This window comes from Anser cygnoides, chromosome 15 (genome assembly GCF_040182565.1).
Source record: "Anser cygnoides isolate HZ-2024a breed goose chromosome 15, Taihu_goose_T2T_genome, whole genome shotgun sequence".
Taxonomy (NCBI): Eukaryota; Metazoa; Chordata; class Aves; order Anseriformes; family Anatidae; genus Anser; species Anser cygnoides.
In genome coordinates, this window is record NC_089887.1 from 4,950,582 (window position 1) to 4,976,734 (window position 26,153).

A 26,153-nucleotide genomic window follows, 5' to 3' on the forward strand; every position below is an offset into this window, starting at 1 on the left:
TGATCTTTTGGTCCATAGATCACTGGTAAAGCATTATATGATTAGTTAACAAAACATTTACAAGAATAAATAAATACAATTCACACAAGAATTGTGAAAGTGAGCAAGACAGTCTTTCACTATTGTTTTAGGAAAAAGCGTTCAACTCTTCAAATCAAGAAAGTTGTGAAATGCTGTCAGGGAGTGAGGTGAAACAGTTAATGTAGCCAGCTGACTTAGACAGTAAGGCTGTTCCATTCCTTCTGATGCTGCTTTTTTGTTCTCTGCTTTTAAGTTAACTTTCTGTTCTTGACTCTTTTCAAGTACAGAGGGCAGAGATACCCAAAAACGACTAAAGACATTGAACGCTGCTGTCCTGAGATTGTCCCGGAGCATCAAGGAATTACAGAATGAGAATCGGAGTCTGAAAGAAGATCTAGATCACGTAGTGAGCACTTCTCTTGCATCCAATATAACAAAAAGTAGGTGCTAAAAGTTGGTGAATGAGGGGCAAGGGATTTAGGTACATTTGAAAAATATGTTTGAGAGAGAGGGCAAGACACAGCAATGTTAGAAATAAGGGAGACAAGACAAAGATGGAGATTTGTGATAGGCAGAAGTTGGAATGAGAAATTTCTTACAATAGTCTCTCCCTTACTTGTGGGGATGCTGCTCCAGCAAGACATTCCTTTATTATTATTCCTGAGAAGTTCTGGACTGGAATCACTTAAGATTAAGTTTTTGCTGGAAAACTATTTATATCTGTTGGAAATGGATGAACATGAATGGTTTATATTGTTTTTTTGAGCTAACTGGTATAGGAAGTCAGATATTTCAAGACTGTTTTAATCTTTTCATTACTGCATCTTTAAAGTTGAGGCTCAGTGATCTTTAAGTGGTCTTTTTGTATGGACAGAAGTTAAAAAAAAACAAAAAAATATGTTAATTCACTGATACAGTTTCCTGTTTAAAGCTTCATTTTTGTGTTTAGATTACAGTGAATGGAGCAAGCAGAGGCTGATGAGGCGGATTGTGGAACTAGAAAAGGTGAGTTATCATAGTCGCATGGCTGTCTTACCTATCTCCAAGCAGAAAATACAAAACCCCTGGCTTGTACTCATGGCATGTATCAGCATTGTGTATTGTAGCACGCACGTGTGATCTGATGTCTGCACCATGTCCCCTTCCTCCCTTTTTTTCTTTTATCAGACTTGAATGTAAATGCATGTTTTAGGATTAAGTTCTGTTTGATCTTTTCTCATGGCCTAAGTGAAATTGTTTTATGCTAAATTTAATTTTCCTCTTCTATTTGCATTTGTGGTATTTTTTTGTGTATGTAAATTTATCCTTTTCAGAAACTAGGTGCCATGGAGAACACCCGGGTATCACCAGCAGATAGCGAGTCATCACAGTTACTTGCTGTGTCATCTTCACCTTCTACAGACCTGGATCATCCAGCCTCTCAACAGGTAGACCACGTTAAAGAATGCCATCACCTCCGAGGGCTAGTGAAGAAACTGAAGAGTGATAGGAGAGCACTTCAAAATCTCCTACTTAGTAAAGAGTAAGTACAGCACTCTCTGAGATGTTGTCACTTTTGTAGGTAAGAATTATTCATATTATCTTACGGAACAACGCAATCAATTCTTCACATTTTCAGCAAAAAGACAGATTGTTAAGGATCTCCTTAGCTTTTGTCAGAAGCGTCTTCTAGTCCTCTTGGTGTTGCAAAATTAAGTAATAGAGGGGGGAAAAGAGTAAGCAAGATGATGGAAAATGAGAAATTCTGCACGTTTCTAAAACATTTTTCACACTATATCATTTTGCCAGACACAAGTAAAAGCCTTTGAAGGGTTATATGCTGCTTTAGGCAGCACTTCTTGCACGTATTTTGCTGTAAAAATTTCCCTTTTTTTGTGACATAAACTTTTTTTTTTTTTACTGATCTGCTGCTTTCTCCATTTAAGCCTGCCTTCTGCCTTGTGATGCCATGTGTCTGCTTTTCTCTCCAGTAAGGAACTGATTTGCGATTTAAAGTGTTTAGACTAGTTTGGTGTGTCGGTGCGTAAGGGCAGGCAGGTTAATCTGATCATGAGCAGAGATGTGCACAGAGCTATGTGTTGCTAATAAGATGCTCTGCCTCCCATGTCAACTCGTCTTTGAACAAAAATGCATAGTGAGAGCACGCAAAGAGGCTTTCTGGTTCTGAAAAATGTGTTTGCATTTTGCTTTATTTAAAAGGATAAATGTTTCGTTACTTTCTAAATTTCATTTTATTTATAAGTTTAAACAAGAAATAGTTACTTTGTTCATGTAAAATAAGATTTTTTTAAAGAATTATTTAGATTTTCTTGTACCTGTATAGATTAGATATCAAGCAGTTGCTGCAGGCAAAGGCTGAAGTGGAGTTGGAGCTGCAGAAGTGGCAGAATAAGAAAGAAGAAAAAAGTATGGAAGAACAGACTTCAAGGTATCGTATTCTGTATTAGTAGGTCCTTTCAGATCCAAAAAAAAAAAAAAAGAATAATTCTCTTTTGAAGTGGCTCAAAATTCATAGATCAGATCAACTGCAGGAAGCTGGGAATTTATTTAATGAAAAATGTTTTGGAGGGATGGAATATGTTACCAGGGGAGGAATACTACGGAGTGATTTTAGAGGAAGTAGAAGTCTGAGATGTATAGTAGAAAGAAGAATTAGATTATAATAAAAATGAATGGGAAAAGAAGTGCTATGCTGTGCTTGAGACATTTCTTTTTACAAGAAAAAAAAAAACTGTTGTATCTTTACCTTACCTTATCCTATGCTTCTGGACCACTGCCAATATGTCATTCTATGTAGTTCATTTATTTTGTATTACTGTTGGTAATAATCCTGTGCAGAGCAGGAGACAGGAAAGTGATTGCATTATCACTTTGTAAGACAGGACTTTGCTACAGTTTCATATTTATCAGTCATCAATTCAGATCTAGAGGCATTATTAATAGTATCAGGGGTACCATTGTAACCTTGGGCCGCTTTCTTTTCAATTTTAACTTAGGACTGTGCTATCACAACTTGAAAATTGATGCTCGGTGTCTGTAACCGTGAGAATATGTATCATGTTATCCTGAGAACCGTTTCCCACTTTGGCCTTTAGAAAAAAAAAAAAAAAAGCACAAACTAACCCAATTTTATGAAATAGGTTTAGCATATTCAAAGCAGGAAAAATAGAAAATTTCTAGCTACAAACATCTTTGCTTTTCCAACCATAGTGAGGAAATCCAGATCCTTACACAGAAAGTTGGGAAATCAGAGGCAACACTGGAGGAAGAGAAGAGTGAAATGGCAGAAGACACAATGGAAAAGCTTAATAAGGTACAGAAAAGTGGTGGTTTTTTTTCCTTGCATCTAATACCTTGCAAATGGAGCTGATAGTCTAAATAGCTGCTAGATCTGTCTTTTCAGAGAAGCATCTTGTTACAGAGACTCTGAATGATGGTTAATTTCCGGAGTTTATAGTTAAGTTGTTTCAATAATCGCCACTGCTACTTAGCGTTTTTTTGGAGCTACCTTAGTAACTACCTACCTGCCCTACCATCACTTTTTTTCTTATTCACTGGAATATTACAAAAAAGCTTATACTTAAGTATTTTTTGCCTTCCTTCCTAAGAAGAGAAAAAAAATTATACTTGTGATGTTAATTTATATCTTGTAACACCTAAGCCCATTAGCTAATATCAATCAGATACCGTAGAGGGAGGGAGGTCTTGTAAGGTTTGAAAGTTAAAGTTGGACAGACAGGTAAGTGCGCTCACTGGCAGGCTGACAAAAGACAACAACAACAAAAAGACCCTTTGCAGTGCTTTTACTCTGACCAGATGATCAATTAGGGCCCATGTGCTGTCCGATCAAAAAATATTCTTTAGCCCTTCTGTTTGCATGGAAGTTGAGCATTCTTTCATGGGAAGGTTTACCAGATATAGAGTACTAATCATGATGAAAACCAAGTTGTTTTGTTTTTTGGTTCCCCTGCTGATGGGGCACCGCACTTAAGTAAACAATTAAAGAAGATGCCAATACAATAAAATAAACTATTGTCCCTTTTGAACTGAAGTTTTTCTAGAGCTGAGATATTCATAATTGGATTCAATTCTGGATTTTCTGGTATCTAATAACTGTATTTGTGCAGCCCTTAATCCTTCTGGCCAGTCTTAAATAGGCCTGTGTACTCAATTGCTTTTTTTTTTTTTTCCATGAAATATACGTGAACTTGATATCTTTGCAGTCTTCTGTCCCTTTGCCAAATGTTGTTGTATCTGGTCAATGGAGATGAGTGGGCTCTGACAGAAACGCTTTCAGATGCAGGGTGGTCATGTTAATCTAATTTCACTAAAAACTAGCCGAGAACTATTACTGGGGATTTTGGTTGTTTGTACTTTAAAATTAATATACCCTGAAATTACAGGTAATATGAAAGTATAAATAAAAATGTCCATAAGCTTAAGAGGGTACTATTTTTGATATACTGCGCAATTTGTAGGAATTTGGGTTAGATTTTTTGTGTTACAGGCTGATAGATGCTAGATGATGTTTTGAATACCAAGTAACATGTTTTTAAAAACAGCCAGTGAACAGCCCCTTTTTTTCCTCTGCAGGCTATGTATATTCTTGGCCAGTAACCATCTATTTATTGAAATGTTCCCATTATTTGTAATTATCACTAAGTTCCTACCAATTTTTCATTTTAATAGTAGGTTGTCATTTTTAATATAACATGATCCATTTGCTAAGCTTAAGCCTGTAACTCAGTATTTTAAAGGTTATAAATAAATCCTTCTTACAGAATCAAGAAGCTTTTTTCAGACTCTGTAAAATCTCTTGTTCCTCTACTTAGAATTTTACACCAACATATTAGATTAGTCTTTTAAAATTGCAGTTATAACTTCTGTTTGGCAAGTGAAGTAGAATGATTAGTATGGGTATGATATTTAGGGATCAAAAAGATCAGTTGGCTGGAGGTGGAATGTGCAACCACACCTCAGGAGAAATAACCAGAACAAAATCTTGTTTTGTTCTTGCTTTCTCTCTTTTTTCCTCTAATTAACTAATTTCTTCAAGACAGAAGAGTAGAGTTATATCAATTTACGCAAGCTTTCTGTCTTGTCAGTGTCACGTGATGGCCAACACAACATATCAGCAAGCTTAAAAAGATGATTGTCGGGTCTCAGCTGTCAGGAAGAGATATGAGAGAGCTCCTAGGTTAATTAATATTAGTGTTCTCTGGAGAAAAATTGTAAAATTAGGTACTCTGACATTTGTTCTCAGTCTGTCAATAACAGATGCACAAAAAAAAAAGTTTCTTATCAACAAAGCATTGGTTTCCACTGTGAGAGTTCTTACTGCTATAGTCATGCATAGAAAGGTCGAAGTACGTGTAAATGAAAACCTTCATGTTCCTGTGCTCAGCTAACTGCTAAAATGGGGACAGGAATGTGTTTTATGTTAAGTCATCCCGATGATGAACTTGAACATGAGCAGTATTCAGAGCTAAGATTTTCCTCTGACTTTCTTCTACCCTGTAGGCAGGTTGAATGTTTAAAAACTCAGGTTACAGCTGACTTGAGAAAAATCGACACCGATTTCCCCTCTCAGAATTCTAACTCATCTTTAGTGTACTAAGCTAAAGGTTCTTCTTCTCAGTCCTCACCAGTCTGCACGGTTAAAGGCGAAGAAGATCATAGGAAGGAACAAGCAGCCAAATGCATTCAGAGGTGGTGGAAGTTGTACCAAAACAAGGTGAGAGTCCCCTATCGGGAAGCAATGAGGACTCCTACTTCTGCATTTTACTCTTGTTTCGGAATCTAAAGTAACCTGCTGCTGGGCTCCAGTAACTACAGCAGTGCTTCCCAGTCAGATTCCTTACTGCCATCTTCTCTACCACCACTTTTTTTCAAGTCCTCCCTGCTGCTGCTGCTTTTGCCTTTTCTCCCTAGAACCCTGTTTCTGCTGTGAGGACCGTTTCTAAATGGGGGAGTCTGGGTGAGAAACTGAAGGGAGCAATAGCAGTGCTCCCTTGGTAGTGTTGACTCCTTGGATCCTCTTCTCATGGAGTTCCTGCCTTCTGCATCCTGGCAACAGTGTTAGCACTGGAGCAGAGCCCAAGCTAATAAGCACAACGTATTGCTGATGTGTCCAGCATCTCTAACGTGCCTCAGAGAAGACTTTCTGGGAACTAATGCCTGTAGTACCAATGCAAGCTTTCATGATAACTGTTTGACCACCTTCTTCCTGAATGTTCTTGTGAAGGATAGACTTAGGGCTTTGCACCTGTACTTGGGAGAGTTGGCTAACTTTCTAACTGAGACTACAGGTAAACGACACGATAGCTAAAGCTAGAGTAAGGGGTATGAGTCCTAAAGGTATTGAATTTTTTTCTTATTATTTCAACTGTTTGTTAAAGTATTATTGGAATGTTGTTTAAGCTATTGAAACTACTTGTTAAATCAAATTAAAAAAACAACAACAAACAAAACCACAAACACAGAAACCAGGTATTAGGCACCTTCATGTCTGTTTTTGAGTGACCAGAATAGCATTTCAGAACTGAAACATTCTTTGTACTTAAAAAAAAAAAATTATTCCCCCTTGTCATGTCATTATCTGACTAAGCAAAAAGTTGCTCTCCATCTTTTTTATAAGCCCCCTTTAAGTATTGGAAAGCCGCAACAAGGTCACCCCACAGCCTTCTCTTCTTTAGGCTGAACATGCCCAGCTCTCCCAGCCTTTCTTCCCAGAAGAATATGAAGGGTCCATATCATGGAGTCCATCCTTTAGGGGCAAACTGCTCCAGCACAGGTTTCCCATGAGCAGCACCCTTATAGTAAAGCATTTCTTCTGAATATCGAATCTAAATCTACCCTCTTTTAGTTTAAACCTATTACCTCTTGTCCTATCACTACAGTCCCTGGTAAACTGCCGCTCTCCAGCTTTCTTACAGGCCTCCTTTAGGTACTGGAAGGCTGCTGTAAGGTATCCTCAGAGCCTTTTCTTTTCCAGGCTGAACAGCCCTCTCACCTGACTCCAAAAAGCTATTTTCAAAGATGAAAAAACTTGTTTTTCTCAAGCTTACATTCTGAGTTTTCAGGGTGGGAGGTAGGACACATATTTTCTTTGTGTGTTTGTTGGGAAAAATTTGGAAAATACTTGTTAGATAAAATGTATTCATTTCTGATGTTAACTTAGGCATTTTCCATTTCAGAAAGAAGAAATTGCTCTGGATGAGGTGAGTATTTTTGTGATACCAAACAAAACAGTGAATCATATTTAACTTGTATAAAAGCATAAGCAAATAACTTTTTTTTTTATTTTTAAAGAGGTTTTATTGTGAGGTGAGCTGTGGTACTGAGACTATCTTTGTTTTTCAGGCTGGCAGTGTTCACCTTTTGATCTCAAGTTTTCTATATGTTTTTCATTTTCACTTTTAAGAATCATCAGAAAGATTTGAAGTAGGAATTTGAAGCCTTTCCTAAGGAGAAATGTTGCGGAGTGTTCTGAAAAAATTGACTTTGTGACAATTTAGTCACTTTTTGATCAATGTTTTGCATAAACATTGCACGTTTTGATTAAACTGTTTTTTAAATTGCATAACATAGTATCTTTAGACATGTTTTTTCCAGAAAATTAAGAAGTCATACTTTCAGAAGTTAGAACAAATTTTATGTGATACAAATATGCTGTGTTACATCTAGATGCTTTTTGTTGATTAGAATGTAGTAAAATCTCTGAGTAAAAATTCTCTATCAAAATCTCCAACTTGTACGTTCAGCATAATCACTGCAGTGGTCTGCTGGGCTTGGCTTGATTTCTGGTCATACCAGAGCATCCCAGAGCCTGCTGAGGAGCCAGAGTGTAATATGGGAATGGGATAATGTTTCTCTATCTGTGAAATACAGGCTAGTACCGGTGGCCAGAAATTAATTGCATTTAATGGGATCAATCATGAACACCTCTTAGACTGAATTTAAACCCAGAAGATGCATGTCTGTGGGTGTTTTTATCCCTCGCGCTGGGGATGCGGTGGACTGTGGCAGAGTGTCTGTGAAGTAGATGGGTGGGATCCCTTAAAACTAAGAAAATGTCAAGACATCAGTATCCATTGCACAGGGAAAAGTTATTTTGCTCGTGTGCCTCTTCCCTCTGGACTTCTGTTTTAATTTGTAGGTGCCATCTTCCAAGGGAGCTAATGTTTCTTTCTTTCTTTCAATGCTAGGCGGTTGTTGTGCTTCAGGCAGCTTTCAGAGGACATCTAGCTCGACAGAAACTGTTACTGAGTAGTGGGATGCACGATGCAAAACCTCACAACAGGCATAGCCTTGGAAAAATGGTAATTGTTATCCAGTAATTCCGTTATTTTTAGTTTTCTGTGTGAGGTACTATACTTCCACGCTTAATTCTCCATGTCACACAGTATAGTTATTTTAATGCTCTGGTGAGCAGCACCATTGTAATTCCAGAAGGATAACAAATGAATTCCCTAGCTTTACTTTGTCTTCTTTAGTTCACAGAAGTAGAGCTGTAATTTCACTGCATTATGGACTGTACCTAAGCGTCCTGTGGTTTTTGTTGTTGTTTTGAGTTTTCTGGTTCTTCCATCAGCTAGTAACATAACCTTTAACTTGTTCATTTGGAATGTAATTGAAAACTGCACTTATACTCGTGTTCATTGAGTCATTGTAGTAATAGGCAAGCCTTTGTCACTGAAACTCGGAAATAAGGATTTAGAGATCATTTGATTGGCTTAAAAAGGAATCTTGAATGTGGCTTACTCTGCTGAAGACTTGCAGTATCTTAGTCATGTCAAACGTGCTCCAGATAGCTCAGCACCGTATGTGAAAAAATTTCCTTATCGACTGAACTTTTTTTCTTCTGTAAATCATTTGCCAAATTATATGAACGTCCTTTTGGCCTTTAGCAGGCTAAAATTAATTTGGAATTTTCCATACAGATTGTCCATGTGGTCGCACTTTAAATGCAATTTTATATAAATAAATAGGCCAAGTGCGATAGGACTGAATACTTTTGCTTGATGCAAGCAGAAAGCATATCCATCATGAAGGTTGCCTTACCTTGTTTGACTTTAGGTGGTTTTCTTCCTGGGAAATAAATGAACTTTCCTTGCAGGTATCTAGTCTCATTAATTGAATGCAGATGTTTCAAAGCTTGTATGATAGTCAGGTTTGCATTGCTGCTTATAGAACCATAAAGCCTGAAGACCAAAAGACAGAAATGTTTGTTCCACTGCAATTTTCAAAATCAGAAGTTGTCAAAGCTTCTGTCTATTTCTAAAAGGTCAGTTCTCTTTGATCTGATTACTCTGCAGAACTCCTGTATGTCTCATGTGTCAAACTCTTTGAGCTCGTCTTCTGACTGGGAGGAGAAAGAGGAGACTGTGACATTCATCCAGTCCATTTTCAGGGCTCACTTAGCACGTGCAGTACTGCTTGAGGAGAGGTAAGTGACAAATAGATTTATTTATTTATTTTTTTTTGCAATATGTAGAAGCAAAACTGTGCTTGTTAGAGGAGAGGAGTAATTTTTGAATGGGATTTTAGTGTGGGTTCCTTGGCAGAGAAAGAGAACAAGGCCATTGTTCAAACACACAAAAGAACTTTCTCATGAGTAAAATGCTGTGGGTATGCAACTAAAGAGGTTTCTTGCTGCAGCAGTAATCTTCCTATATCTTGTTGCATGTTCTTTGCTATAGAGATGAGGGAAAGCAGAGGAAAATAATTACTCTTTGGAGGAAAAAAAAGAATTATATGCAGTTGCTATCAAACTCAGTGCTGCTACATTAGCTTAATTTAAGTGAGTCTGAAGCTCTGACATGTAAAAGTTAAGGATTATGTGGAATAGGAACAGGGAAGAGCTAGGATACAATCTTGCATTCAGTCTACTGGCTTAACTCAGGAAGAACATGGCAATTTGCTTACTACTTAGGTTTGTCCTGACTGCCTTGAAAAATACTTTCTTTCTCTTCAGGGTTTACTGCACCAGAAATTTTTAATATTAGTTCCTACAGTTACAATGCGAGTTACATAGTTTTCACCTCACGTGTGACCAAGTTCACTTCCTCAAGTGATAAGCTTTTACCTCTTTGGTGCTACTAACACAAGAAACTTTTCTGTGTGCATTCTGAAGACAGACTGCAATTCCTGTTCTGTACTATAGGCTATGCAATGTGTATTTTTGCAGACCCTCTGTGTCCAGTGCAACAAGTGAGAAAGCAGATTTTGCTGTCTATGTTACAGAGAAGAAGCCAGTCTCAGCAGCACTCCAGAGAACTCCTTCAGTCATCATGTCACCTCTTCTTGGTAATCTCATTTTCTTCTGTGTTCAAAAGTATGTGGGGTTCGAGTGAGTGCAGACATAATTTTACAGAGCATCTGCACATAAACACGCATTTACGTGCATACTTGCACTCTGTGCATTTACTCTTTTAATTTGATAACATGTTCCTTGTATGGGCATATTTTCAAATGAAAGATTAAATCTTTGACAACGTCAGTACCAGCTTCCTCACAGTGCTTTGCCTGCTTGTCAAAACTGCAGATTGGATGATCTCTTTCTGTGGTGAATAGTAATTATTTAAGGAACATGGTGTTCCTCTGTATTGCCTTTCTACTTCCTCTTCAATCCCCCACCCCCTGTAGCTGTAGTATGGTACTTTCCTTTCCTTTTGGGCCTCAAGCCATAGGCAAGTTGAAGGAGTTTTCACCTTGCTGACTTAGTTTCTGAAGGAGACAGACATCTGGTAAAAATAAACCATTCTAGTCAGTCATCTGTATTTAGTCATGTTTTTCAGCAGTCTTTAGTTGCTGCATTAAGGGGAAAATTGAAGTTGTAGATAGCCTTGCCAGCTAGCACTACTGTGGTATAAACTGGGAAAATGTCTTTGTCTTTTATGGCTGATAAGCAGTTTTTCCTTCTTGAATTTTGCTTGCTGCTTCTGCGAAGATGGAGTTAAAGCCAAAGAGGCTTCTAAGAGGATATTAGAAGTACTGAGCAGGAAAAGCAAAACAATGATGTAGATAATACAGTCTTAGACATGCAGCTTCAAAGGAGTTAAAAACAAGCTGAAGAAAGCTAGTTCTATCCTGAACAGGATATTTTAGGTTTTATGGACCAGTTGGAGGGAAAAGAGCAACTTTGAGGGTGACCTGAAAAACATTAGCTTGTTGTTGTCAGTGAAAAGCTGACAGTCCCTGCAGACTTGTGCAGAAACAGAGCATGCCATAAGCAGCTCAGGCTGTTTCTCTAAGATATGAGATGGGGAGTAAGCCAGATTTACAAGGGCTGTGAATACAGAGATTACCCTTCAGTGAAGGAGAATGTTTGTAAGAAAGTTTATTGTATTCCGTATTCAGAAGCAGGTTCTACTACTTTGTGAAGGAGTCAGTAATACTTGCTTCTGAAGATGTTACAGAGTGACTTTTAGTGATGTCTAGTAACAGTATCCAGAAAAGAATCCTGGCAGCATCCTGTTTTGTCTGGGCTCTACTGCAGTAGTCTTTATTGGTACACTCAGTCTAAACCCAGAGTAAACCAATTGTGAAATTCTACCCAAAGAGAAAGAATCATTTAAAAAAAAAAAAAAGCTTTGTGCCTCTGAAGAAGTATTTCTAAGACCTAGAGAAAGTGGTGTAAGATGAAGCTAGTCTGGTTAGTGCAGTAGTCTGACCGTTAGAATAGTACGGATAGAGCACTGTCACTACCTACCTCTGAAGTCTCCAAAGCAAACTTTATTTTATTGTCATCACCACCTACAATAAATGAGTGAAGTAGTTCTGGAAGAACTGATGCAGAGAATTTCACTTGACTAGAAAGTCATGTTTCTTTTCTTCTGTAGGTTGAGGTCAATGTAACAGTCTCCTGCGTTCCTTGTTTTCATTCACAGACTCTGTCTGTCACCCTTTTTCTATTTCTGGGCTTGTTGTGCTTTCTTTATTCCACATTACAGTTGCCGTGTATGCCTCTTCCATATCAGCAGGTTTTTTCTTTGTCAGGAACCTCTCATTTCATTATGAGGCCCGTGGCATGTTTGTTCTCCCCAAGTAAGATTCTCTGTGTGCCCTCTGTTTTCTTTTCTATTCCAGCATCAAACTCTCGGTGTATGGCCTCATGTGTGTTTACTTTTTGTACTACAGGTCATCTTGATTTATTTTCCTTTTGTCTGGGAGATTTGTCTTTTTCAGAGAACTGATATTTGAAGCTGAAAAATAGGTAGTTGAGAAGATACTGTGCTAGAAGGTATTCATAGTTGTAATCCTTAAGTTCACAAATCTCTTGAAGAGGGGAGAGAAGCTGCTCTTCCTGCTCATCAGATGTAAGGGGCCTCATGTATCTGACTTCGCCCTCTGATTTTCCAATTTTTACTGGAATCATTAGGATTCTGTTTATGCCATAAACATTTCTTCAAATTGGAATTGAGTTGCATAGAACCAATAGAACTTACTGTCTTAAGGTAGTACAGCATGTGAATAATATTTGTGGTATTTTATAGATATGAGAATGAAAGACATTGTCACTCACAGCTTTCATCTTATTTCTCACTGTTTTCCCTTTTCTCTATCTATATTTGACTGAAGTTTTCATTATGACCTTTCTGCTTAGCTTAAGCTTGCTTGGGTCAACTTTTCCTTTTCTGGCCTTCTAATAAATATTTATTTTTATGACCTGAGATGGTTTCAGTATCAAATTGCTTCACTTTGTGACGTGTAACCACTTGCAAAGATTTAAAGACAATAAGACAAATCATGTGTGGTCAGGATGTCAACTTACCACTTGGTATGCGTGTTCTTTCATTAAAGAGGAAAGGGTAATATTTGCAAGCGGAAGAAGATAGATGAGAGCTATTCATAACTGTAAGCAATTCTGGAAACTTGATGGTTCAGAGAACATTACGCTTCCCACAAGGGCTTGTTTTTATCAGCGTTGTTTATTGATGCCCTTGTTTCCTTTTGCAATTATTTCAGCCAGGTCTTCTGAGAAGCAATCGCAGCCCACTCTCTCTCTGTCTGTGGATGAAGCTCACTCAGATGATTCAGATGATATTGTCATCGTTTCTCCATTATTACGGATGAAGAAAAACTCCACCCACTTTTGTAATGGGCCCCGATGATCTTGAATTATTTGATTCACAAACAAAAATATTTCCAAGAAGGTAAAGCATATCAAAGATGAAAAGGAGGAGTATTAGCCTACAGTTGTCATTATTTCAGATGTAAATGAATAATTGTTTGATATGTCTGACTACATGGCTAAAAGCTGCTGACTGACCGTTATGCTTATCCTTCTGGTACAGAGAGTTTGAATTTTAAAAAAGACTAAAACAAAGCAATGTTTTGTCTCACAGATTCAATTATCAATTTTAAATGAAAGCAGTAAAGACTTAAAATATTTCATGTCAAACAAAGTCTTGTTTCAGGTTGGCTGAAATACTTTGTTTAATCAGAAAGCGAAAAATAACTTGGCTCCAATTTTCAGCTTGTGCATGTGAAGGGGAACAGCTTGTATTTGCTACAAGGTCCTCTCTATTTAAAATTTTTATAGTGTCATATTGTAATGTGTTTTTTTTTTGCTTTTTACACTAAACATTTAAAGTCTATGCAGACCAATAAAGTAGTTCTAGGAAATAACTTCTGTGTCATAGGGCTACTCTAGGCCTACTGTAGCTGCATGGTTTCCTTATTTATTGCTTTTTCCAAATGTGTTTGCTATAATATGTATAGCACTGTTTTGTATTTGAAATGTCTGATCACGTAATCACTTTTTTTATATTTGTCAGAGAAGGGTGTAATAGCAGGAGTGTTCTGTGAAGGATGCCCTTGTGACTGCTTTTTCTGCTTACGTATCAGTGAGTGGAGTGGAGTATGCAGGGTCATCGCTAGTAAGTGCAAACATTTGACGTAGAAGATACGTTGATTTATGTTCTGTTTTAGCTTACATCACTTGACTGAAACTTTGACTAGCTAGATTGCTCATACACTGAGCATTAAGGGATTTTAAGTGTAATTTTGCTCTGCTGTTGTAGATCTCTCTTCTCAGCAGTACTTTTGTGTGCATGCATATCAGCAGTATATGCTGCAAGTGCACTGTGAGACCAGTCGCAGGCTGGGAGAGGGGTCACAAGAGACAGCCATCTTCTGTCATCAGGTAGAGCTGTGAGGCTTACTGCTGGAAAGCATGGGCACTACCCGCTCCGGTCTGAGGGACGTGGATTGGGATGAGCGACGTATTCAGACCCATGTAGCCTGAACAGAAGCAGTAGGTTGGCTTATAACAGATAACAAGACTACATCCAGAAATAACACTAATTGACAATATCTTTAGCAGGTTCCGTGAAAGGACCAATGACATAATGGACTGTGGACAGTATGGTCAGAGGAGTCTTTCCAAATCTTTTACACAAACTGTACCTCTTCTTGCTGGGAGGAGGAGCTTTTAGTCCAGACTATTGTTCCAACACCCTTCAAAGGCATGAAAATGCCTTTTTATGAAAGGTGAACTGGGTAAATTATGTGATATTTACTGGAAGTAGAATTTCATTTTGCAAACAGCAAAGTTTTTGTAGAGACCCTAATGGTTCTTTGTCATCAAGGAGTAATAAAGTCACCTGTAAACAGAAAGCATGCTTTTAAATAGAAGATTTTTATCACCTTTTCCCTCTTCTTTTTTTAAATTAAAAATCAGTCACCGCTGTTTTGCAGAATACTAATAAGCTAGAGCTGTCTCAGTTCTCTGATTTCAATGAAGCTCTATCTGAGCTTATCATAGTTCATGCCAATACTTGCAGCCAAAGGAAACTGGATGGCTGCAGCACAATGCAGCTGATTTCATTTAATCCCATCAGTGGAAATGCTGCCTTTGCTTTTTCCAAAGGCAATTTTGGGAGCTCTCCATACCCAAAGCAGTCTGAAGAATGTCATTTATACTTGTGTTGGGTAAATTTTTCCTGCTGGTAGTTTGGTCACATGACTGTCATCTGCAGCAAGGATAAATATATATAAAATAAAAGGGATAAAATCCTCTTGGTAGAAGCTTAGACTGTTTCCCTCTTTTTCTGAAAGTCAGGTTATAAAAAAGTAATTTTGCTAAATAGAAGCAGAGCTGTATTGAGTTGCTTATGTATAATATTTCAGGTCTGTAACTGTGACTCTGTCATGGATACCTCCAGAGAGAGTAACTAGAGCTGAGAACTCTGACACATCAAGGAGAGAGTATGTAGTGTATGTCAGGACTGAGACTGATGTAAAATACCTACCTAACTGTTACTCTTTAGGGAAATACTTGGACAGCAAATATGATGAAGATGACATTTACTTTACTGTACCATAACAAAGAACAAATATGAAAGTATCAGGAAGTAGATACGGAGTAGAAAGACTTGTGTTTTAACTGGGCGTACGACTAGCAGTAGAGTAGCTGAGTTCCAGGATAAAGGAGAGAGAGTTGCTTGGTGTGACCCAAAGTCGTAGACAAACAGAAGGGTGAAAAGGAGCAAACACCTTCTGAGGTTAATGAAAATGTCTCTAGAGCTTCCTAAATTCAATTCTATCTGATAACCATTAAAAATAAATAAATCTGATACCTAATTGGGCAGGCTTCAAACACATAACTTTGTTTGAAAGATAACTATATGCTCACAGGATATAGAAAGTTTGGTTTAGTACACTAGAAAGAGAAACCTCTGCAGCATTAATAGCCTTTAATGTTTTTTCATTATATGCTGTAATGGAAAGTGTTGAAAGGAGTATTAATTGACACTGTAGGTTTCATTCTGTGGCTGAATGCCAGCCCTTGTAAATCTGGGAAGAGGTGTGGAGCAATGAAGGAAGAAAAAGTTAATTTCAGAGGAAATGGCATTTTTCTTTTCTTTAACTCAACAGAAAGCTGAGGACAGTAAAAATCTGCGTGGCTGAAACCAGCCAAGGTAGGCCCTATAAAAACACTCAGCTTCATTTAAAAAAAAAAAAAAGTTTTCTGTACAAAGTACTGGTAACCTTGTGGGGGCATCAAGGTCCTGAATTAAAATTAAATTCCACTGTAAGTTACCTATTAGTGCACTTTCCATCCTGCTGATACACAAGTTCTGCATGGGATAATGCTGCCTACTTAAAACCTTTTGCAGTTTACCTACTGTTTAGTTAGGAATCATGTGTGAATATAGAGATCAGACTTTCATGGGATGTGATCTCTCTTGATCTTTTTCTGTCCTTAAGTGCCTATGCCTGTAAATTTTTATTGCACCATCAAGACCTGAAAAATATAATGTTTCCTACATAGTTATACAAATAATCCCTACACAGGCAACTTTTTATACTGTTGTAATGGAGAAGTATCAAGCTTGGCATATATGAGAAAGCCATTGATTTTTATGATCGTTTTAATAATTAGAACTGTGCAAATCTTGTACGTAAGTTACTTTGGGATCTTTTAAAAGTTGAAATATTTGCAGTGTATTTTCTCCTGACTATTGAACTTTCAAATTAAGTTCAAGCTTGTAAATTAATTGTTCGTGCATTCGTGCTGCAGTTGCTGTGTTTGTATTGCTACTCCAGCCTCTGCTGCTTGCTCCTGTTGTTTTCACTTTGCACCTAGGCTGACCTTTTACCTCAGGCCGTTTTGCTGAGGCAGTCCTGAGTAGTCCAGTCTCCTCCATTCTGCAAGACAAGTAATGAGGCTAGTAAAAAGTTAACTCTTAAACATGTAGGGTGTGAATTTCTTCTTAATACATGTTCAAAGTCTTCCCATCAGTAGGATGAACAATGCTCTTGACCAAAGCCTAGTGCAACTGCCAGCAGTGATGGGCTTTTGCTTTCAGTCTTGGTTTCTGGTGTTTGATTCAAGAGAGGAAATCTGTCACGTGTTCCTAAAACTAAAAGCCATACCCTTGCCTCAAATATGTGTGGCTTTGTGCAGAGTACAGCAAGTTTCATTTATGTCTGTTCATTTGTTTTGCTGCTTGCTCGTTGGTTGTAACAGTCATAGCGACCAGTTACTAAACCAGTGAAATGGGGGTAATAAAGTAATAATAAAAAAAAATATTGTGATGACTGTTCCAATTTATCTGCCAGGAGGAGTGGAGGGGGAAAAGATGTGCATAAGGCGCGTTGGCTGTTGCTTATATGTGGCCTTTAGCATTCATTCTGTCCTCACTGTGCTTGAAGGAATAGCCTTGAACAGCAAGTGTTGCTATGTTCTTGTTAACTATACTCCATTGTATTCCACTGATTAAGTTGTACCCTGCTCCTCTTGCCCTTTCCACTGTCTGGCTGTCCTAATGACTTTTTTAAAATCTGAGAGCATATGTGTTCTGCATCTGTTCTGATCTCCAGGAAAGTGTTCATGTTGTTCCCCTCGCTGGGGCCCTGTATAAACAAAACTTCCTCCCTCAAGATGTTGCTCAGATTGTAACAGCTCCCCTACTATTTGGTAGATTTTTTCACCAGCGTGCCTCGAAAGAAAACTTCACACTGGGTATCACGTAAGCCCCTTTAGGGCTTCTATTCTTGGTAGTATGAACAGATGTGTCATAAAATCTTGATGCCCAAAATGATCTGAAAAGAACCAGGAGGGACATCATGCCTGTTGTAAGGGGCTGTCTTATCTTTCTCGCTATCAGCCAGATCATATCACACCTGAGTCTTGCTCTTCTGCCCCACCTCGGTTTATCCGTTCTGCAGAATGATTTTCTGTTTCAGTAGTGCACTGGAGCTTGCACATCTTTCCTGTAATATAAATTTAGCAATAATATGCTGTAAGATCTGCCATTTGATTACAGTGCAGCTGCTAAAAAAAAAAAAAAGCTATGCTTAAATGGCCTCTAGTTGTCTGCATAGAAAATGAGAATAGCATTAAATAAACTGGAGGATTGACCATGAATGCTTGCAATTGAAGTTGTAACGTCCTGTACAAACATTAGTTTAGCATTGTCGTTATCTAGCAATGATCCTTATTTATATCTCACACAAATTATGGCAGAGCCTATATATCTAACCTGGAAATATTTCCTAAACAGGCTCTCTGTAACTTACATGAAGTTGTCAGTTTCTTCCTCCTCTTGACAGATGCTTAATAGCCAGGTATAGCATTTCTATGCTAGTAAACCTTCATTATTATACAAAATGTACTAGAATGTTATGAAGAAATATCTTAAATAATTAAACAGAAACTGACTGACAAAACAAAGTGCAATTTGAGCTGTGTTATTCTTTTTTTTTTATATTCACTTGCTTGCTGATTTGCTGAACTTACCAAACTGCACTGGGTCTCACTGTGATTAGAGAGAATTTGCCAAGTTCCTTTGTAATTGTTTCTTTGCAATTAACTAAATAATAGAATGTTCTGTGTGTAGCTCTCTGGGGAAAGGAAAGGAGCGGGCAGGTGCAATAGGATTTCCACATCTTCCACCCATTTCCCTCAATCTCACGAAGTATAAAAAGGCCAGTAGAACATGAGAGAAAGGGAGTATTGCCTCAGGACTGGAAATGACAGAATTAACCTTTTCATACGATATTTTTGAGTTTGCTTAAAGCTTTTTATGTTGGCTCTGGTTGTGGCTATTCTTTGTTTAAACCCAAAAGTCCCTAGGAGGACTTCAGAGGAAAGTAATGAAGATCCAAATGTACATTCCCGTCTCCACTCTGGGGAAATACCTCAAGCTGGGAGGAGAACTCAGCTGGGAAGAGCGAAGGCTGTGGACTGAGCTGTCGAGGGGGCAGTGAAATCTGAGGGGGGCTGCAGAGCAGCCCTGGCTTTATTTCCTTTGACTTTCTGTAGAAAAATACAGAGGAAGCCCTTGGAAGGAGAGGAAGGGTAATGTTGATCGAGGCACAGTCTAGCTCAGTGGGAAGGAGGCATGACTTGATGTAAGGGCAGAGCTTACGGAGCAGCAGAGGCAAGCAGGGCTGAGGTGTTGTTTAACAGTGGCAGCTGAGTGCTGAGACACGTTTGTCTCGCTGACCTCCCTCTGACTGCCTGTAATTTAGCCCCTGGTCTCGAGAGGGTAACTCATCCATCTGCTGGCACTTGAAATTCAAACTTCTTTTTTTTTTTTAAACTGCATTGTTGGTTAAAACCTTTCATAACACATATTAGGTCTGACAGTCAGGGGAAGACTCCTCGCTTCACGGTATATTAAAATCTGAATTATTTCATCTCATAGTGAATAAAAAGAGCCAGGGGTATGGGATTACTGTTACAAAACGTGCTCTCATTGCACAAGTAGGAGTGTCTGAAGTCAGAGGGAAGCTTCTGAAGCATGAAAAAAGATATATTTGCTAGTAATGTTTTCTCAGACTGCCTGATGGTCTCAAGGGGAGAGGGGTCAGCAGTGGTTGCCTTAATTTTGGAGGGTTTAGCTATTCTTTTTATGTTCATTTTCTTTAATTTTGAACACCTCTCATCTGCATATTTTGTCCAGTGATTCTTTAGCAAAGCCACTGTCAAAGCAAGTTAGCGAATGCTAATGTGGCTCTTAGGGTTACTTTTCAGCAGGATTGCCATCTAGCAAGCTGACATTTGCAGTTTGCTTTGGTTGATTGTAGAACTGCTTTCTATGCAAGGGTGATTTAGTGTTAGCTTTTATTCCTGGGATATCACAGCAGTGGCTTGTTTGTTCATTTTGCTTTGGCAAAACAGAGCACCTATTTGTGTGGGGAGGGGAAAAGGCTGCTGTAATCTAAACATGAAAGCCTCGATAGCTGTTTTGTTGTCATGTAGTCGAGAATTACCTGAATAAGATTGAGTGAGAGATGCTAGGCATCTAAGAAATGCAAACACTGCTTCCTGATGTGGTACAATAGGCTGAAGCGCCCTTTCTACCATGAAAGTATGGCTAGAGCTAGATCCTGTGGATTGCCTCATTCCTACTTTGCTGAACTTGTTTTCTTCTTCTTTTTCTTATTTTCCCATATCATTATAAATAATTGTGGGGGAGAAATTAAAACTGTTGATGCCTCTGTTTCTCTCTAATCCCAAATCCTCATTCTACTATAATTTAATCCAGTTGTCTCTGCAGCAAATGACCGTGAGAGAGGCATGCACAGGAGCGCTGCAAAGCCTGGTCCCTTTCCCACTTACCCCCGCCCCTGTATGGCGCCTCAGACTGCTGTGCTGATGGGCTGGTGCTTACACCCCCATTTAATAGTATCCAGCTTTTCCTGTGATTTGTTCCAAAACATTTTGTTCCGTTTGATTTATATCAGTGCTGTCAACTGAGATCTCCGTGTTGAGTGGCTGCTGCATCTGCTTTTATTCCATGTCCATCATATTGCTGACAAAGGTACTTTGACTTGCAGCCTGGTGGGGTTTTTCTATCCAGAGGCCTGTGGCAGCGTAACATCTGTAGGACAGATTCCAGCCTTGAGTGTTTTAGTGCCGAATTGCATAAACTCTGTGGCGTAAGTGGTTTACGCGGAGAGAGCTCTTGCTCGGAGTGAGGTCTCTCAGCTCCTTGTCTTGGGGTTGTTTGAACTGGAGGTGAAATATGTTAGATCATTGGGCTTTAAAGTAATTCCTTCCTCATCCTTGTTGGCACGGTGAAAAAGGAGGAGGGAAAAAAAGGGAACAAAATAAAATTGGCTGCTGATCTCCTGTCCTTCTGCAAAGAAGTGAGAACTCTTCTTGCAGAAGGTTGGAGGGAGTTGAGGTCTTCTATCTCATACCCTTGTATATCTTGTACTTGTGCACATACTGCGTGGCTGTGAACTCTGACGTGCGTCTTAGTGCTATTTGTGAACGATAAGATTTCGTTTTAGCTATGTTGATAAAACTCATGAAAATCTTGTCCTAGTCAAAAACTATTAAAGTTGATGTTATATTTCAGAACATCAGCAGAAATATGTTTATTTTATCCTTATGTATTAAATAGCCCCTTTTAGCTTTTTGCTGTCCTTATTTATAAAATGCATCTGTGAGAACAGTGTAAAGTATAAACTCCTAGCTGCATCTAGGGAATGTAATAAAATTGTACTTGCAAAAGAGGCATCTCTGTAATCTCTACTGACCTGCCAGCAGTTAGAAGAAAAAAAGCAGTTATTATTATCCTTTTTTTTTAATCGTTTATTTCTTATAAATGGGATGCACAGCACTCCAGTATCTTGTATTTTTTCCTGGATCATAACAGTTTCTAGTTCTAATAGAGATAATTTAGATGAGGGTTCCTCAAACATTGATCTGTGAGATATTTGCTTGAAGTCTGTTAGGAGGCTTTTTCTGCGTTTCAAATCCAAGTTGCATTAAGTGATATTTAAAATACATTGTTTTCAGCTTTTCAAATCAGCAGGTGAAGTGCGCTGCCTCAGAGCTGTGACGGGGAGATTGTGGTTCATATAACCGTATGGAGAGAGCTGGACTGCAGCACGTACTTACAGCAAGAATGAAAATACTGGATCATTTCCTTTTAAAAGAAAACAAATATTTTTATACCTTTCGGTCATAATAGGAACAATGCAATCTTTGTAACAAAGCAACTGAATTTGTGATTGCTGCTGCTTACTGTTATTTTTTTGTTGTTTTACAAAGCTTTCCTCAGGTTATCCGGAGTGTTTATTTACTTACTAGTTCCTGACACCTCCCCCCAAGAGGGTGTGCACGTATTTTTTAACTTTAATACTGCAAATAGTTTTGTTCTATTCGGAAAATATACGCAAATACTTTCTCGGGTGGTTGGTGTGTAGTCCTTGGGAAAGCCATAATGGCCGAAGGGCTCTGGGGAGAGCACAATGTCGGCTCCCTTGCGTTGTGCACAACTCTGTTGTGTTGTGCAGGAAGCAACTGTTATCGCTTAAATACCTGGGTGTTGAATTCACGGCTGATTTATGTGGTCATCCAGCCCCACTGCTACCTCCACGTCCCATGGAAGCTAATGAAGCAACGTAATTGGCTTTGGGTCAGGGGCTGGAAGAGGCCAAGCCTTTGTCTGAAGAGAGAATGGTGAAAATTAAAAGAGGCCGAGTGCCTAAGGGCTGCGTGGATTGGGCACGTTTGGAACTGTTGCGAAGAGCTTTTAGCCACGTCTATACCTCAAAAAACTTGCCCTGATTTGGGGGGAAAAGCACAAACACATGAAGCGAGCAGCGGGGGCCCGCGCTCCCCTCAGCGCCCCCCAGGCCTCCGGGGTCTGGGGGCTCCGTGAGGGGCTGCGGGCAGAGCCGGGCTTCCCCGGGCGCTGCTGGGGGGGAGGGGGGCTCCCCCTTTCCTCAGCCGGCCTCGGGGCTCCCGGTCTCGGCGTTTTGGGGGCGTTTTGGGGGGGGTCCTGGGCCGGGAACGGGGCGGAGCGCGGCGGTGCCAATGGGAGCGGGCGGGCGGCGCCAGGCGCGGAGGCGGCGGAGCCTCCTCGGCGAACAAAGAGGGAGCGAGCCCGGAGCCGGCCATGAGGGGCCGCCGGCCGGCGGGGAGCGGGTGAAGAGAGGGGCTCCATGGCCGGCGGGTCGGGGTGAGGAGAGGTCGGCGAGGGGAGGCTGAGGCTGAGGCGAGGCGAGGCATGGCGGGCGTCAGCTACTCGCCGCCCTGGTGGGTGAGCCTGCTGCACCGCCTGCCGCACCTCAGCCTGCGCTGGGAGCTCACCTCCGCCGATTTTCGCCCGCACGACGCCGAGTACCAGCAGGTGAGGGTCCCCTCGGGGGGCTGGGGGTGTTGGGGGGCCGGGAGGAGGAGGAGGAAGGAGGGGGCGCCGTGCTGGCGGTGGGCTGCGGGCTGCGCGCCTGGGGGCTGCTTCCCCTTCACCCCGCCGGGTCGGGGCAGCTCCTGCCGGCCTCGCTCGGAGCCCAAATTCCTCTGGGAGAGGTAAAAACGAGCCGAAAGGGGAGGCAGGGGAGCCCCGCAGGCAGCCCTGGCCCGGGGGGGGCCCTGTGGAAAGCAGCTGCCTGAAAGGGGGAGAGCCACGGGGAGATCCAGTGCACAGCGCGATGCTCGGAGAGCGCTCGGGTGCTGCTGCTTTTATTTTTCTCTCTTTTTTTTTTTTTTTTTTGTGCTGTGTGCCGTGCTTGGTTGGCTAGCCACGTAATTAAAACGATTACGGAGGGAATCTGTGTGCTCCAACAGCTGTGTGCTCTGCCGTCGTCTTGGAGCAGAGCTGCAGTGGCTCTGCTGCCTCGCTGTGCCACGGGCTCTGGGTTTGGGAACACCATTTTGCTTTTCGGAACACGCTTGCGGTGTCCTGTGTGTGCAGCCTCCTATGCACACGCCAGGGGAAAGGCTGGGGTGGCTAAACAGCTCTTGTTCATCCCAGAAGTGTAAGGGGTTGGCAATACTGTACAAAGCAGTATGCTTTGGCTTTTTGTTGTAAAGAGAAGAACAGTTCTGTGGGCTGAAGCTAGAGCGAAACGTGAGGGAGGTGTTTGAAGAGCTATTGGTAGATGCTAAGAAGCCTCTTTAAACCAATAAACAAGACAGACTTTTGACCCAACTCAAGTATTTGGGGCTTCAGTGTATTAATTCGCTTTAGTTCCCATGGCTTAGCAGAGTTCAAGATGGCCACACACAGCTGTAACACAGCACAGCAGCTTAGCTGGATTTCCGTGACCTCAGAGGGTAGCTGCCTTTTCAACAGGGGACACGAGATGCTGAAGAGCAGAAGTTCAGAGTTCATGGAAGGATGTTCCTGGGAGCGCATTGTCACAAAGTGAGCGCTTGCTGACCTTTGAATGGACAGCCGATGCACCGGTTTTCACTCAAATTGCTTAAAAAGGTTTCTCACAGCAATCTGGGGTTGTGTTCATTTCTCAGGTAATCTTTCTACTGTAATCACATTCAGGCTTCTGCTGCTCCCCTCCTCTGTGTTTGCTTCCCCTTCCGTGATGACATTAAAGACTTCTTGCACAGCAGTGGATGGCCTCTTAAGTCTTAACATCAGCTCGAAAGAAAATGTCTTATCAAATCCCAAACCGACCGTCTGGATTACTGAAGCGCCTGTCTTCAAGAGAGTGATTTGAATAGCAGCTTTACTGATTTCAGCGTTGGTGAGGGATAGCAAATAGGCTCCAGTAATGCAGGCGGTGCTATCTGTGTTGTTGGTTATATAACGAAGCTGCTGTGGCTCTGCAAGTTGGCCCTGGAGTTTGTAGCCACATAGATTAATTCTAATGCAGTGAAACTTATTCCAGGAGTGGGAACTGTAATGCTAGATGTTCTCTCATGCTTTAAATTGTTCTGAATTCTAATTTTTTCCATTAGCTTTGTTATGAATTTGCAGCTCTTGCTGTGTTTGCAGCCTATGCTGGCACAGTTTCCCTGTTTCTTTAGGCACATTTCATGTTTAGGAGGCAAAATTATACAAAGTCCTGAAAATAACAGTCAATTTTTTTATTTAAATCCTGTTTATTGTTCTTTTCTTTGGAAGTCTCGTGAGGTGGCACAAATTGTGCGTGTATTTGTTTTCTGTTCCATTCGTGGTTGATGCCCTCGTTCTGTAGTATAAACTGTTAAACTGCACGCTGGATTTGAGGTCAATGGGGGATGCTATCTGGGAGCGTATGGGAATGGGAAAGGACAGAGCGTCCCTAGCTGCAGTAAGGAAGGATTGCCTTTCCTAAAGTGAAAATACCTTCAAGTTTCCATGACTTCAAGACATAGGATAGTTAGGCTGTCCTCATAAAGAGGCAGACAGTAGGGCACAGCGTCCGTTCTCGCTCTGATTTGTTATAAGGAAGGGAGCAACATGTGCCTTCTGATTCTTCACCGGTTCTCTGGAAAAGAGAATAAAATGTGAAAAATAAAACGTGAGATACAACGGCTTGGATTTGAATGCTGTAATGTCACTTGTTGAAGTGCCACGTGCTCCTGCAGATGAGGAGCCTGCTGATATAACAGCCTTTCCACCTCTACCTATTGAGGATTACTGTAATGCGCAAGCCGCTATTCCACTGAAGCAGCAGACAAGCCAGTGTCCCCTGAAACCTCTCTGGAGCACGTGTAGCTCTCAGATAAGCGCATAGTGCCTGCCTTTCAAGTCCAGGTCTTTGTTGCGTCTTCTGGGACCCTGGATGGTGGGGCGCATCTGTAAGGACGTAGATCTAACAGCCAGTTGTACTGCTTTGTCCCACCGACTGTGTGCACTGGGGGCTTCCTCCTTTTGTCTGAGAGCTTGAGATATGCCTGGGGTGATGCTGTGCCAAGGGCTGAGATCAGTGCAGCTGCAGGCTTTGGCCACGTACCTTCTTCACATGAGTCAGTCTCCGAAATGCTCTCTCTTGGTATTATTTACTTATCTTCTCCCGCTGCGTATCATGTTGCATTAGGCTAGAACACCGTGTGCAAGTGTGAAGGAGCAGAACAGATCCTCCCATCAGGACTAGATTGTTTAAAAATGTATGTGCGTGTCCTTCAGATGCTCCGCTTCAGTCACGACAGTCTGCAGACGTCAGTACAGCTCCCTGTTTCGTTCTGGGGAGAAGGAAGCTTCAGCCTAGCCTGAGCTGGGGTTGTGATCGCTCTCCAGGGGCTGGCGTACTGGCGAGTCCCTCAGAGCTGCCTCCAAGTCCTGGTTTCCACGTTCTACTTAAGGACATGCTTCATGGAGCCATCCCTGTAGAGGATCTTATCAGACCAGTTCTTTGCCCCATCTTTCCATGAATCATTGGGACTGAAGATATCTTGATATGAACAGTTTTGTTCTGGCTGTATTCTCATCTGAGTCATACTGCAGTGCTCTGCAAAGCCTTTTCATTGTGTAGTGAGTCACAAACTCTGGAGTGAAGGGAATGTAAAAATGGAGCAAAGCCTGTGTTCCTCCTGACAGCATGATGGTAATACCAGTTCTGGTTTCTGTGCCTTTTGCTGCTGAACAGATAATGATGATCGCAACGCTATTGTCCACTTTCTGATTAACTGAATTGGAAAGTTAAGATGGTCCTGAGACTGCTGGCGTCACTCAATCTACTTAGTAGAATAAATTCTTCTACCTGTGATTTATTTAGTTGCGTGGCACTGAATTCACTTTAATTCTGAGGGTAGAGTTGGTTAAGAGCCTTGAGGTAGCGTGGAGGTCACGGGCTGGAAAGAAGTAGAAAAGCTGAAGAGCTTTTTAATATGGTACAACAATAGGTAATGGGATATCTGATTGAGACAGGGTGTCTTTGGTACCAACAGAAAAGGAACCTAAAACACTTCATTGTTAGCTCTTAAGTCTCGCTGG

General features: G+C 40.7%; 2 protein-coding genes across 10 annotated transcripts in view; both read left to right on the forward strand.

Moving 5' to 3' along the window:
* Nucleotides 1–21,677, forward strand: part of IQCE (IQ motif containing E) — a 32,300-nt gene extending 10,623 nt beyond the window's left edge. For 2 of the 7 annotated variants that reach the window (XM_048061270.2, XM_048061290.2), the window contains 11 exons: nt 304–461; nt 971–1,026; nt 1,335–1,543; nt 2,345–2,449; nt 3,232–3,334; nt 5,660–5,755; nt 7,218–7,241; nt 8,229–8,342; nt 9,339–9,469; nt 10,211–10,329; nt 12,991–21,677. In XM_048061270.2, the coding sequence (XP_047917227.2) occupies nt 304–461; nt 971–1,026; nt 1,335–1,543; nt 2,345–2,449; nt 3,232–3,334; nt 5,660–5,755; nt 7,218–7,241; nt 8,229–8,342; nt 9,339–9,469; nt 10,211–10,329; nt 12,991–13,136 (1,261 nt within the window). In that variant the 3' untranslated portion in view covers nt 13,137–21,677. The remainder of the gene's footprint in view (nt 1–303; nt 462–970; nt 1,027–1,334; nt 1,544–2,344; nt 2,450–3,231; nt 3,335–5,659; nt 5,756–7,217; nt 7,242–8,228; nt 8,343–9,338; nt 9,470–10,210; nt 10,330–12,990) is intronic. The other 5 variants (XR_007162379.2, XR_007162378.2, XM_048061274.2 and 2 more) reach the window with 5 other exon arrangements.
* A 664-nt stretch (nt 21,678–22,341) lies between these two features.
* TTYH3 (tweety family member 3) overlaps nt 22,342–26,153 on the forward strand; it is a 79,130-nt gene continuing 75,318 nt past the window's right edge. For 2 of the 3 annotated variants that reach the window (XM_048061296.2, XM_048061305.2), the window contains exon 1: nt 22,342–22,625. In XM_048061296.2, the coding sequence (XP_047917253.1) occupies nt 22,503–22,625 (123 nt within the window). In that variant the 5' untranslated portion in view covers nt 22,342–22,502. The remainder of the gene's footprint in view (nt 22,626–26,153) is intronic. The other variant, XM_048061300.2, reaches the window with a different exon arrangement.